This window comes from Pelophylax lessonae (assembly GCF_965119305.1).
Source record: "Pelophylax lessonae genome assembly, chromosome: 10".
Taxonomy (NCBI): domain Eukaryota; kingdom Metazoa; phylum Chordata; class Amphibia; order Anura; family Ranidae; genus Pelophylax; species Pelophylax lessonae.
In genome coordinates, this window is record NC_138777.1 from 110,968,734 (window position 1) to 110,983,727 (window position 14,994).

A 14,994-nucleotide genomic window follows, 5' to 3' on the forward strand; every position below is an offset into this window, starting at 1 on the left:
TACATTAACCCCTTGATCACCAATAAAAGTTAACCCCTTCCCTGCCAGTGTCATTTTTACATTAACAGTGCATATTTATAGCACTGATTACTGTAGTAATGTCACTGGTACCCCCAAAAGTGTAAAAAATGTCAGTCAAGGGTCCGATCTGTCCACCGCAATGTCGCAGTCCCGCAAAAAAAAAAAAAAAATCAATCAATCAAAATACGCTTATTGTGATTTTTTTACGAAAAATATGTAGCAGAAAACAAATTGGCCTAAAATGTTAAAAAATTTTGATTTTTACATTATTTTTTGGGGGAATTTCATATAAAAAAAATGTAAAAAATATTGTTATTTTTTCAAAATGGTCGCTCTTTTTTGTTTAAAACGCAGAAAGTAAAAATCGCACAGGTGATCAAATACCACTAAAAGAAAGCTCTGTTTGTGGGGTATTAATTTGGGTACATCATCGCACGACCGCGCAATTGTCCATTAAAGTAACGCAGTGCCGAATCGCAAAATATGGCCTGGTCAAGAATGGGGTAAAATCTTCTGGTCTTAAAGGGGTTAAAAATACGCTCATTGAGAATTTTTTTGTCAGACATGTAGCTAAATACATTATGGCCTAAATATATGACAAAAATTGAATATATTGGATATTTAACTGTCAAAGTAGAAAAATATTGTTATTTTTTAAAAATTGTTGCATTTTTTTATTAATATCGCAAAAAATGAAAAGCGCAGAGGTGATCAAATACCACCAAAAGAAAGCTCTGTTTGTGGGAAAAAAAGGACGTAAATTTAGTTTGGGTACGGCGTTACATGACCGCGCAATTGTCAGTTAAAGTTGCACAGTGCCGAATCGCAAAAAGTGGCCTGGACGTAAAGCAGGAAAATCCTCCGGTGGTAAAGTGGTTAAAGAAAACATGCACCAGGTACTGCCTGCCTTTTATACTGCTATTCAGAAATGTCCTATGGGGTGGTCGAGGGGGCAGAGTTGACCTGCGGTGGGATGGCATGACGTAAAGACAAAAAAGGAAAATTACGGTAAGTATTGGCAACAATTTTCCATTATTTGCTCCTCCATCCTGCAGCTGATTGCCTTAGGGGGCTCACAATTTGGCCACCTATTCTTGAAAGTTCTGCTTAGATATTTTTATTCCATGCAGTGGAAAGGATCCTAAAACAATGTTTGCACAGCCTGCACTTGCACTGGGAGCACTTTGAACGTTGCAGCAGATTATTACTTACCGTTTCTAAGAGAAAAATAAATAAATCAAGCCAAATTATGACTTACCTACAGTATATTTTGCTGCAGTTTCACAAAATGATTACTATACACATGCCTCCGTCACTGTAACTTGAAGTATAGCTAACCTCCCCCCTCCCCCCAAAAGAAATATATTGCAACTTGCCAGTTCTCAAATGAGATGGCACATTTAATCTTTAAGGATAGTTTACAGACAGGTATGGTGCCAGCTGATTGGAAAAAAGCCAACGTGGTACCAATATTTAAAAAGGGGCCGAGATATATCCCGGGTAACTATAGGCCGGTCAGCCTAACATCAGTAGTCTGCAAAATTTTGGAGGGGATGATAAGGGACCACATACAAGACTTTAGTAATGAAAACGGTATTATAAGTAGTAATCAGCATGGATTCATGAAAAATCGTTCATGCCAAACCAATCTATTAACCTTCTACGATGAAGTGAGCTGCCACTTAGATAAAGGTAAGCCTGTGGATGTGGTGTATCTGGACTTTGCAAAGGCCTTTGACACCGTTCCCCACAAACGCTTACTGTACAAACTAAGGAAGGTAGGTATGGATCATAAGGTGAGTACCTGGATTAGGCTTGTGACGGTATCAGATTCTCATGCTGCGATTAATTGATTAAGGTTTTGCCACGGTATACGGTATTATCACGGTATTCTATTATTAAATTTAAATTATTAAATTTCCACCTCACTTCAATTTCATTGCTGAATTTAGGGGCTTTGGTTCACTTATGCACATTATTATATAGTCAGTCAGTACAGACTCTGTGAACCAGGCCTAAAATAGGTCATCAAGCAGTGTCTGGCCTAACTGGTGATAACTGGTCCTGGCGCTCGGCTCCGATCCGATGGCCTGGTCATTAAGAGGGCAAATCCTTGTGGTCAAGAAGTGGTTAAACCTGAAGAAGGTGTTGTTTATAAATTACTTTACTATTGCTTTAGGCCTGGTTCACATGTATGCGGGTTGGCGGTTCACATGTATTCGGGTTGGCGGTTCACATGTATGCGGGTTGGCGGCCCACATTTGCACAGGCATAGCAGGCCATTGATTTGAACGGGCTGCTATGCCCTCATTTTCGGCAGAAAAAAGGTGCATGCAGCATTTTTTTAACCACTTTACAACCGGAGGATTTTGCTGTCTTACGTCCAGACCACTTTTTGTGCTTCGGCACTGTGCGACTTTAACTGACAATTGTGCGGTCATGCAATGTGGTACCCAAACAAAATTTACGTCCTTTTTTTCCCACAAACAGAGCTTTCTTTTGGTGGTATTTGATCACCTCTGCGCTTTTTATTTTTTGCGATATTAATAAAAAAAGAGCGAAAATTTTGCAAAAAAATGAAATTTTCAACTTTGTCTTTTAAAAAATATCCAATATACTCAATTTATGTCATATTTTTTGGCCAAAATATATTTAGCTACATGTCTTTGACAAAAAAAAATTCAATGAGCGTATTTTTATTGGTTTGCGCAAAAGTTATAGCGTCTACAAACTATGGTGTAAATACTGAAATTTTACGCAGCTTTAATTTCTGACTGCCTATCTCAATTCATGAAGTGCTAAAATGGCAGGGCAGTACAAGACCCCCCCAAATTACCACTTTTTGGAAAGTAGACATCCTAAGGAATGTTCTGAGATGCATGTTGAGCTCATTGAATATTTAATTTTTTTGTCACAGGTGTTTGAAAAATGAATAAAAAAAAAAAAATTTTTTTTTTTAACACAAAGTTGTCACTAAAAGATAAATTTCTCACACATGCCATGGGTATATGTGTAATTACACCCCAAAATATATTCTGCTGCTTCTCCTGAGTACAGGGATACCACATATGTGAGACTTTTTGGGAGCCTAGCTGTGTACGGGACCCCGAAAATCAATCTCCATCTTTAGGTTTTCTAATGGCGTAAATTGCTGATTTTACTCCTCACTACCCATCACAGTTTCGGAGGCCCTGAAATTTCAAGATAGCACAAAACCCCCCAAATGACCCCATTTTGCAAAGTAGACACCCCAAGCTATTTGCTGAGAGGCATGGTGAGTCCATGGAATATTTTATATTTTGCCACAAGTTTTGGGAAAATTACAATTTTTTTTTTTTTTTTAACACAAAGTTGTCACTAAAAGATAAATTTCTCACACATGACATGGGTATATGTGGAATGACACCCCAAAATACATTCTGCCGCTTCTCCTCAGTATGGGGATACCCCATGTGTGAGACTTTTTGGGAGCCTAGCTGTGTACGGGACCCCGAAAATGAATCTCCATCTTTAGGTTTTCTAATGGCGTAAATTGTTGATTTCACTCCTGACTACCCATCACAGTTTCGGAGGCCCTGAAATTTCAACATAGCACAAAACCCCCCCAAATGACCCCATTTTGCAAAGTAGACACCCCAAGCTATTTGCTGAGAGGCATGGTGAGTCCATGGAATATTTTATATTTTGCCACAAGTTCCGGGAAATATATTATTATTATTTTTTTTTTGTTTTTTTACACAAAGTTGTCACTAAATGATATATTGCTCACACATGCCATGGGTATATGTGAAATGACACCCCAAAATACATTCTGCTGCTTCTCCTGAGTACAGGGATACCACATGTGTGAGACTTTTTTGCAGTCTAGCCGAGTACAGGTCCTCGAAAGCCAACCCCCACTTTCAGGCTTTCCAAGGGCGTAAATTGTTGATTTCACTCCTGACTACCTATCACAGTTTCGGAGGCCATGAAATGCCAAGACAGCACAACCCCCCTCCAAATGACCCCTTTTCGGAAAGTAGACACCCTAAGCTATTTGCAGAGAGGCATGTTGGGTGTTTTGCAGATCTCACTTTTTGTCACAAAGTTTTGGAATTTGAAAAAAGAGGAAAAAAAATGCATTTTCCTGTTTTTTCTTCATTTTCCAAAAAAAATGAGAGATGCAAAATACTCACCATGCCTCTCAGCAAATAGATTAGAGTGTCTACTTTGCAAAATGAGGTCATTTTGGGGGGTTTTGTGCCATCTTGGCGTTTCATGGCCTTCAAAAGTGTGATAGGTAGTAAGGAGTGAGATCAACAATTTACGCCCTTAGAAAGCCTGAAGGTGGGGAGTGGTTTTCCGGGTCCTGTACGCGGCTAGACTGCAAAAAAGTCTCACACATGGGGTATCCTTGTACTCAGGAGAAGCAGCAGAATGTATTTTGGGGTGTCATTTCACATATACCCATGGCATGTGTGAGCATTATATCATTTACTGACAACTTTGTGTAAAAAAAAAAAAAAAAAAAAAAAATAATAATTTTCCTGAAACTTGTGGCAAAATATAAAATATTCCATGGACTCATCATGCCTCTCATCTAATAGCTTGGAGTGTCTACTTTGCAAAATGGGGTCATTTGGGGGGGTTTTGTGCCATTTTGGCATTTCATGGCCTTCAAAAGTGTGATAGGTAGTAAGGAGTGAGATCAACAATTTACGCCCTTAGAAAGCCTGAAGGTGGGGAGTGGTTTTCCGGGTCCTGTACGCGGCTAGACTGCAAAAAAGTCTCACACATGGGGTATCCTTGTACTCAGGAGAAGCAGCAGAATGTATTTTGGGGTGTCATTTCACATATACCCATGGCTTGTGTGAGCATTATATCATTTACTGACAACTTTGTGTAAAAAAAAAAAAAAAAAAAAAAATAATAATTTTCCTGAAACTTGTGGCAAAATATAACATATTCCATGGACTCATCATGCCTCTCATCTAATAGCTTGGAGTGTCTACTTTGCAAAATGGGGTCATTTGGGGGGGTTTTGTGCCATTTTGGCATTTCATGGCCTTCAAAAGTGTGATAGGTAGTAAGGAGTGAGATCAACAATTTACGCCCTTAGAAAGCCAGAAGGTGCGGATTGGTTTTCCGGGTCCTGTATGCGGCTAGACTGACAAAAAGTCTCACACATGGGGTATCCCTGTACTCCGGAGAAGCAGCAGAATGTATTTTGGGGTGTCATTTCACATATACCCATGGCATGCGTGAGCAATATATTATTTAGTGACAACTTTGTGTAAAAAAAAACAAAAAAAAAAACAAATTGTCATTTTCCTGAAACTTAGGGCAAAATATAAAATACTCCATGGACTCAATATGCCTCTCAGCAAATAGCTTTGGGTGTCTACTTTCCAAAAAGGGGTAATTTGGGGGGTGTTTGAACAGTCCTGGCATTTTATGCTCAATTTTAGCAACACATCACCCACTCTTCTAACCACTTGAAAACCAAGCCTTTTCTGTGAGTTTTTGTTTACATGAAAAAATATTTTTTTTTCACAAGAAAATTACTTTGAACCCCCAAACATTATATATTTTTTTAAAGCAGAGGCCCTACAGAACAAAATGGTGGATGTTGCAATTTTTTTTGTTACACGGTATTTGCGCACACATTTTCCAAACGCAATTTTTGCGTAAAAAAACACTTTTTTTATTTTTAATGCAGAAATACACTATATAATTCCAAATTGTTTGGTAAAATTTAAAAGATGATCTTATGCCGAGTTCATAGACGCCTAACATGACATGCTTTAAAAATTGCGCACGCCCGTGCCGCGGCAACAAACTACGTACGGTTTTAAAAGCCTTTAAAAGTCTTTACAGGTTACCACTTTGGACTTACAGAGGAGGTCTACCACAACAATTACTGCCCTCGACCTGGCGTTCACGGCGATACCTCACATGCATGCTGAAATTGCGGTTTACATATGACACTAGACCAACGCTTGTGCGCGCATTTGCGCGCAAGCACGGGGGGACAGGGGGGCTTGATTTTTTTTTTTGTTTTTTTTTTTTTTTAATTTGCTTTCTTATGTTATTTTGACACCTTTTCTTTCATTTTTTTTTCTTTAATCATTTTTATTGTTATCACGGTGAATTTAAATTTCCTCTATGATAGCAATCTGTAGTGACAGGTACTCTTTTTAAAAAAAATTGGGGTCTTTTATACTCTAGATCTTTCCTCTGACCTTAACGCATCTGACCATACCAAAATTGGTGTGATAAAATACTTTCCCAATTTCCCAATGGCGCTGTTTATTTCTGGCGAAACAGAAGTTATGAAATGCTCGTAGCCTCCGGCATCTTAGGCCATAGAGATGATTGGAGCCATTCTCATCTCCAATCAGCTCTATGGTTAGATAATTGAACCACCGGCTGCACTCTCGGGTTAACCGGTGGGACAGGAGAGCCCGAGAAAAACCGTGGAAGGCAGCGGAAGGCGGCAGGAGGGGGGGGGGGGGAGTCCCCTCCCACTGCATGTAAAAGCAGTCTAGCGGCCAATTATCCGCTAGGATTGCTTTTACATGTAAGCCGACCGCTTGCTGTAAAAAACGATACCAAGATGATGCCTAAATCTGCAGGCATCATCCTGGTATAACCACTCAAAGTCCAGCAACGTACCAGTACATTGCTGGTCTTTGTTTGGCATATAGGTTTTTTTTTTTTCATGCAGCCTGTGGGCTGAACGAAAAAAAAGAGAACCTATCAGAAATCAGCACAGGAATAATGCGTAGTATTACTCATCATTAACCGCCCAAACAACCACCCACTGAATTTAATGATGGGTATACACGGCGCTATCCACGTATACCAAAATAGGATTTTAACTGCAGTGCTGAAATCAGAAAATCACCACAGCTGCTATCAGCAAAGGTATCCATGTATGCTGAGCGCAAACACTGTTTGTGTCAGAATATATGAAATCAATGCGTGGTAGCCGACGAGTACCTGCAAGAGAAACAGGTCACAAAAGAATGAAAAACAAACAAAGTACATTAAAAGTACATAGGAAGTGTAGAAGAACATAAAAAATGACTGAGACGACAACTATTTTTGGCTTTTATGTATTTTTTTTTTTTTCTTCAAACGTCGAGTTCCAGGTTCCAGGTTCGGGTCTCTCAAAATGACGATAGCCATCGAACATCTTTTGAGACCCTGTGTAAATGTGCCCTAAACTGTGCCGTGCTGTACCCTATGCTAATAATCCACTAGTGTGTGGTAGCGACGGAAACAGTCACCGTGGCAAAGACCAGGTCGGTCAGGACAGTCGGGACAATAATTCCGGGTGTCACGCCTAAATCCGCGCTTGCTGCAGACACGGCATCTTTTTTGGGGGTATCGTTTGGTATGGGTACTCGGGAGGTATTGCGGAAAATGCCTCTCATGCAGCCGCCTCACTGCATCTGGTTGGGGAAGTTGGGCAGGAGCACCAGCTGAATACACAAGGGCTCTGATTATCTCTTCTTGGAATTGAAAGAAGGATAATGTTCCAGCAGAAGCTTTGTATAAGACAAAAGCGTTGTAAACAGCCAATTGAAATAGGTATACAGACACTTTTTTGTACCAGCGTCTGGCCTTACGGGCAATTAAGTACGGTCCCATCATCTGGTCGTTGAAGTCCACCCCTCCCATTTTACGGTTATAGTCGTGGACACAGAGGGGTTTCTCAACAACAACACCGGTGACCGTAGTAATTTGGACTGCCGTGTCTGGGTGAATGGAGGACAGCACGTAAACGTTTCGTTTGTCCCTCCACTTCACTGCAAGCAATTCCTCGCACCTCAAGCAGGCTCTCTCCCCCGAGCTCAGTGGGGCATTCACTAGCCGTTGGGGGAAGCCCCGGCGATTAGATCGCACGGTGCCACAAGCGCCAATTTGCAATTGATAGAGGTGTCTAAAAAGTGGCACGCTTGAATAGAAATTGTCCACGTACAAGTGGTACCCCTTTCCGAATAAGGGTGACACCAAGTCCCAAACTATCTTGCCGCTGCTCCCTATGTAGCCTGGGTAGTCGGGGGGCTCCACAGTGCTATCTTTTCCCTCATAGACACGGAAATTAACTGTATAGCCTGTGGCCCTGTCACAAAGCTTATACAACTTGACCCCGTATCTGGCACGCTTGCTGGGGAGGTACTGTTTGATAGCAAGGCGACCAGTAAACTTAATCAGGGACTCGTCAACGCAGACATCTTGTTGGGGGGTAAACAAGGCTGCGAACCGCTGATTGAAGTGGTCTATGAGGGGCCGAATTTTGTGGAGCCGATCATATTCAGGGTCTCCCCGAGGACGACAGAGTTCATTGTCGTTGAAATGCATGAACCGAAATATTTGTTGGTATCGAGCCCTGGACATAGCAGCAGAGAACACGTACATTTGATGAATTGGGTCAGTGGACCAATATAACCGCAATTCATTCTTTCTTGTAATGCCCGTGTTGAAGGAAAGGCCCAGAAAGGTTTTAAACTCCTGAATCGTAATAGGATTCCAGGCGAATGGTCTGGCAAGGGGTGAATTTGGGTTGGCGGCGATGAATTGTTGAGTGTACAAATTTGATTGGTCCACAATAGATCTGAAAAGATCTTCAGTGAAAAACAGCTCAAAAAAGTTTATGGGATTAAAACCAGCTGTTTCCACTTGGATTCTGGGTTGGGCGGTGAATGGGGGAAGTACTGGCGCTGTGGAATCTGTGGGCTGCCAATTAGGATATGCCAGCGCTTCAGGGAGGACACTATGGGCTCTACGGGCCTGTCTTCGGATACGCGGTGGCTGCGGGCCACTACTCGTGCTAGCCACCGCACCAGCTTCAACTGCACTCAGGTGACTCGCCACGTCACCAGGTGATACTGCAGTGCTGGTTGAAGGTCCAGGGTGTACTAGGCCGCTCGTGCTTGCCAGTTCACGAGAAGTGTGAGCGGCACTAGTACTGGCACTCTGCTGCATACCAGAAACCTCCAGTTCTTGCAAGTCAACAACTCCAGAATGGGGTCGGGTACGCCTGACCCTAGCAGGGACCCCTCTGTCGGAGCTATCTGTCAGGGAGCCGCTGCTGTCATCTGGTTCGTATATTGACCCTGATTCTGACAGTGAGGCTTCCCCATCGCTCTCACTTGACATGGCCATTATACTGTATATAGCATCATCACTGAACGAACGTTTTGTCATTTTGGTAGCTAAATTTACTCGTACAGTGATGCGACTACTAGGTAATAAAAGCACCTGGTTGTCGAGGACTATTTGGTCGCTACAAAGAAAAACTGCTAGTGCTAACAGAGATCAGGCCTGACTCTGCTAACGCAGCGGTTTTGTGTGATTTGTGTTTTTTGGAAGTGTCAGTAATCTATTGATTACTACACTTGCCTGGGTAAGGTGGGCTGGGCAGGGGGGCTAAACGCAGGTGCTAGCAGGAATCAGTGCTGATTGTGCAAACACTGCGTTTGGGGAACACTAAATTATGAGGACGCTAGTATAGTTCTGATCAGATCAGATATTGATCTGTTCAAACACTATACTAGTAACGGTGGTGTGTGTGTGTTAGTGTACTTGACTCTAACTGACGCTAAGTAACGGTGGTGTAGTGGGACCCTGACGCTAACTAGCTAGCCTAAGTTGTGTCACCCGTGACGCTAATACAGTGATCGGTAATCACTGTATATAGTGAACACTGTGACAGGGAAGTGAAGGGGTTAAACTGGGGGAGATCAAGGGGTTAAACCTTTATAGAGGATAGATGGCGGGTGGCCTAAACCTATTCGGGCCTAGCGCAAGCGCAAATTAGGGTCACCAGTGACACTAAATACAGTGATCAGTAGTTATCTGATATACTGTATATATTAGTGCACTGATTTATATGGAGTGAAGGGGTTAACTGGGGAAGATCAAGCGGTTAAAAGTTTATTAGGGAATAGGTGGCGGGTGCCCTAACCCTATATGGGCTTAGCGCAAGCGCAAATTAGGGTCACTAGTGACACTAAATACAGTGATCAGTATTTACCTATATACTGTATTTAGTGCACAGAGTAATAGGTAGTGAAGGGGTTAACTGGGGCTGATCAAGGGGTAAAAACTTTATTAGGGGATAGGTGGCGGGTACCCTAACCCTATTTGGGCCTAACGCAGGCGCAAACTACGCTCACAAGTGACACTTATACAGTGATCAGTAAAATATCTGTATACCACTGTATATAGTGTTCACTGTGAGGGGTTTTGGGGGTGATCAGGGGGTGATCAGAGGTGATGAAGGGGTTAAATGTACCTATGTGAGGTGTGTCAGTGTAGTGTTGGTGGAACTCACGTTTTTGGTGTGTCTCTGTCTCTCTCCTGGAACCGAAAGGACTCCAGGAAGGACAGTGACATCACTTCCCCTGTCTGTGTTTACATTACACAGACAGGGGACAGATTGCCATTGGTGGGGACCGATCTACAGACACTGACCAAAAATCATTGGTCAGTATCTGATGACTGATCGGTTCCCTACCGAATGACATCGGGATCGGGACCCGCGGCGCGCGGGAGCGCGCTCTGGAGCCGTGATCGCGCATCACGTTAATACTACGTGGCTGAGCGGTATCGTGCCGCTCTGCCGCAGTAGTATTACCGTGAGCGGTATTAAAGTGGTTAAAATTCAGTGGCCTTGAAATCCATCCTGCTTTTGCACCATGCGACTAACTTGCAGTTCCTGCTCTGGCAAGCTTTCTGCATTTTTTGTATACGTGGGCACGGCATTTAAAAACAGTTTGCGTGTGCAGCAACGGCAGGTAAGTCGCATGGTGCAAAAGAAGGATGGGTTTCATGGCCACTGCATTTTTTTAAATTCTGCATGCACCTTTTTTCAGCTGAAAACGCAGGCATAGCAGCTCAAGCCCATTCACATCAATTGGCTGCTATGCCTGTGCAAATGTGGGCCCCCAACCCGCATACATGTGAACCAGGCCTAAAGCAATAGTAAAGTCATTAATTGGTTAAACCTGCAGGAGGACCGGTGTTTTTATCTATTAATGACTTTACTATTGCTTTAGGCCTGGTTCACATGTATGCGGGTTGGGGGCCCACATGGGCTGCTATGCCTGTGAAAATGTGGGCCCCCAACCCGCATACATGTGAACCAGGCCTAAAGCAATAGTAAAGTCATTAATAGATAAAAACACCGGTCCTCCTGCAGGTTTAACCAATTAATGACTTTACTATTGCTTTAGGCCTGGTTCACATGTATGCGGGTTGGGGGCCCACATTTGCACAGGCATAGCAGCCCATTGATGTGAATGGGCTTGAGCTGCTATGCCTGCGTTTTCAGCTGAAAAAAGGTGCATGCAGAATTTAAAAAAATGCAGTGGCCATGAAATCCATCCTTCTTTTGCACCATGCGACTTACCTGCCGTTGCTGCACACGCAAACTGTTTTTAAATGCCGTGCCCACATATACAAAAAATGCAGAAAGCTTGCCAGAGCAGGAACTGCAGGTTAGTCGCATGGTGCAAAAGCAGGATGGATTTCAAGGCCACTGAATTTAAAAAAAAATGCTGCATGCACCTTTTTTCTGCGGAAAATGAGGGCTTAGCAGCCCGTTCAAATCAATGGGCTGCTATGCCTGTGCAAATGTGGGCCGCCAACCCGCATACATGTGAACCGCCAACCCGCATACATGTGAACCAGGCCTAAAGCAATAGTAAAGTCATTAATAGATAAAAACACCGGTCCTCCTGCAGGTTTAACCACTTCTGGATCGCAAGGATTTGCCCCTTTAAAGACCAGGCCATCGGATCAGAGCGCCAGGACCAGTCATCACCAGGTAGGCCAGACACTGCTTGATGGCTATATAATAATGTAATGTGGGCTGCTATGCGTGTGTGTGTATATGTATGTATATGTGTATATATATATATATATATATATATATATATATATATATATATTAGAGCTGCACGATTCTGGCCAAAATGAGAATCACGATTTTTTAGCTTGGAATAAAGATCACGATTCTCTCACGATTCTCTGTGTAACAAAAAAAAAAAAAATTGGGATAACTTTACTGTTACGTTTTTTTTTTTTTTTTATTCATTAAAGTCTATTAATTGCGTTTGAAAGACTGCTGCGCAAATACAGTGTGACATAAAATATTACAACAATCGCCATTTTTTTCTGTAGGGTCTCTGCTAAAAAAATATATAAAATGTTTGGGGGTTCTAAGTACTTTTCTAGCAAAAAAAAAAAAAACTGATTTTAACTTGCAAGCAACAAGTGTCAGAAAAAGATCCAGTCTTTAAGAGGTTAAACTTCCTTTCTCCCTGGCAGAGGGAAGGAAAAGATACAAATGTAATCATTTTTGTTTATAGTTACTGGGAGATGCTGAAAGGCTTAGCTGTGTGAGTGAATGAGTCATCCAGCTCACTATAATGTATCAATTCACAAGTCAGACCCAGGAGCAGAGAAACTCGGTATTTTAAAAATGCCACAATAACAATACCGTGGCTATGCAATACCGCGATATATCGAATTACCGAAAACCGGCATATGTCTAACCTGGATAGAGAACTGGCTCCAGGGGAGAGTCCAGAGGGTGGTGATTAATGGGGAGTACTCTGATTGGGCGGGTGTGGAAAGTGGGGTCCCCCAGGGTTCTGTCCTGGGACCAATCCTGTTTAATTTATTCATAAATGATCTAGAGGAGGGGATATCGAGTACAATCTCAGTATTTGCAGATGATACTAAATTAGGCATGCCAATATCTTCTATGCAGGATGTGGAAATCTTGCAAGCAGACCTGAACAAAATAACGGGGTGGGCAACTACATGGCAGATGAGATTTAATGTAGAAAAATGTAAAGTAATGCACTTGGGGGCCAGTAACCAGAAAGCAAGCTACTCACTTGGGGGGGAACCTCTGGGTGAGTCTAGGATGGAAAGGGACCTGGGGGTACTGGTAGACAACAGGCTTGGAAGTGGCATGCAATGCCAAGCCGCTGCAAGCAAAGCCAACAGAATACTGGGTTGTATAAAAAAGGGGATTCACTCAAGAAATAAAGAGATTATTCTTCCACTCTACAAAACTCTGGTCCGGCCACATCTGGAGTATGCTGTCCAGTTCTGGGCACCGGTCCTCAGGAAGGATGTGCTGGAACTGGAGAAAGTCCAGAGAAGGGCAACAAAAATAATTAGGGGAATGGAGGACATCAGCTATGAGGAAAGACTACAAGCACTGAACTTATTCTCTCTGGAGAAGAGACGATTGAGGGGGGATATGATATCAATGTACAAATACTGTACTGGTGACCCGAGCATAAGGAACAAACTATTCAGAGTAAGGGAATACAATAAGACACGTGGCCACTCACTAAAACTTGAGGAAAGGCGGTTTAACCTTAAAGTGCGTAAGGGGTTCTTCACTGTAAGAGCGGTAAGGATGTGGAATTCTCTTCCGCAAGCAGTCGTATCAGCGGGGAGCCTTGATAGTTTCAAAAAACTATTGGATGGACACCTTAAAGACCACAACATACAGGGGTATACAATGTACGGTTAAAAGCAAACACACACACACATCATAGGTTGAACTGGATGGACTTGTGTCTTTTTTCAGCCTCACTAACTATGTAACTATGTAACATTTTTTGCAGGCTTCTCCCCTTTATTTTCACTTAGTAATACTGTGAATAACACACTTCCTGTCCATGGATAGCTACGCTTTCTCCTCTATTGTATTTATGTAGGGAACCATGGCTGCCACCCAGAGCAGACTTCAAACATGTCAGTCTTTGCTGGTCTTCATTACATGGATCCTCCTGGGACAAGTAATATTTAAGAAACAAGAATATTCTTTTTGCTGTCTGCGTAGCTCACAGTAAGTAAAAAGGACACTATTTCTGGCAAGATCAACAGGTCTTTTCTCTAGAACAGCTAAGAAATAGGGAGAGGGTGCCATGTCCAACAAAGGTATTTTCTTTACTTGCAGATTATGTTCTTAGCCTGAAAAATGTAAACAAATGCATCCACCGCATCTATGGATGGGAAAACTTCAGTTTGGGTTTAGTTATCCTTTAATAATGCTAGTGAATGTCATTTATCTTTCATTATTTGCAATAGCAGTTTGCCAAGCAAAATATTTTAAGGACAGTGGCAAACAGATTAATAAAAGGATACATTGATGGTGCCACAACTCTCTTGTGGATCCCAGCGAAAAAGAGTCCTATTAAAGTTATGCAGCTAATTGTAAAGAAGGGGTGGTTCCACAGCGATGTGAAGAATGACACCTGTTAAGGATACAGCAGTAAGAATAAACAAGAAAGATTACAAATAATGTTATGGGTAATGCTTTCATCAATGTATCAGTACTCTTAAAATTTTACCACATTCCAGCCAATGACATTTTGTCACGCTATGCCGATTTAATTATGATTGTTATATAGTGGTTTGCCCAGGGGTGCATTTCTACACACTGCAAACAAGCTTTCCAAATACACTACTGCCAACAATCTGTGCCAAGGGTAGAGAATACATATCCATTCTAGTGTTTCAAAATAAAACAAATAAGACATTTTGAGCTTCCGCAGAAAAGAGTTACCAAATTTTATATTAAAATATGAAAAAAAATTCACATATAGTAAAAATATGGGGCATTTAAAACCACATTTGGTTCAAACAACTTGTATGAAGCCAGCGGCAAAGTCAGGATTTTCAGCCATATCAAGCTACCCACATGCTTTAACAAGACATTCTAGCCTAAAGTCAAGCTACTGTATATTTTGTATATACTTTATACATTGAGGGTTTGGGTGACTGATATAGATTAGGCATGGTGTCCTCCAATACATTTCCTAAAGTATCTGAATGTTAGAGGAGAGCAGGGAAAGCTCCCATGTCTGTTTGCACTTATATACAGTGTTGGATGAAAACTCTAAAAAAATGCTTTCTGGTCTGTAAGAACTGTAGAGTAGAATCCTGGTACTCAAT

At 42.0% G+C, this 14,994-nt stretch overlaps 1 protein-coding gene across 1 annotated transcript in view; it reads right to left on the reverse strand.

The window, feature by feature from the left end:
- The window catches only part of CNEP1R1 (CTD nuclear envelope phosphatase 1 regulatory subunit 1), a 62,253-nt gene that overhangs the window by 14,547 nt on the left and 32,712 nt on the right, over positions 1-14,994 (reverse strand). The window contains exon 4 of the mRNA XM_082269708.1: positions 14,185-14,294. Coding sequence (XP_082125834.1) covers positions 14,185-14,294 — 110 coding nt within the window. The remainder of the gene's footprint in view (positions 1-14,184; positions 14,295-14,994) is intronic.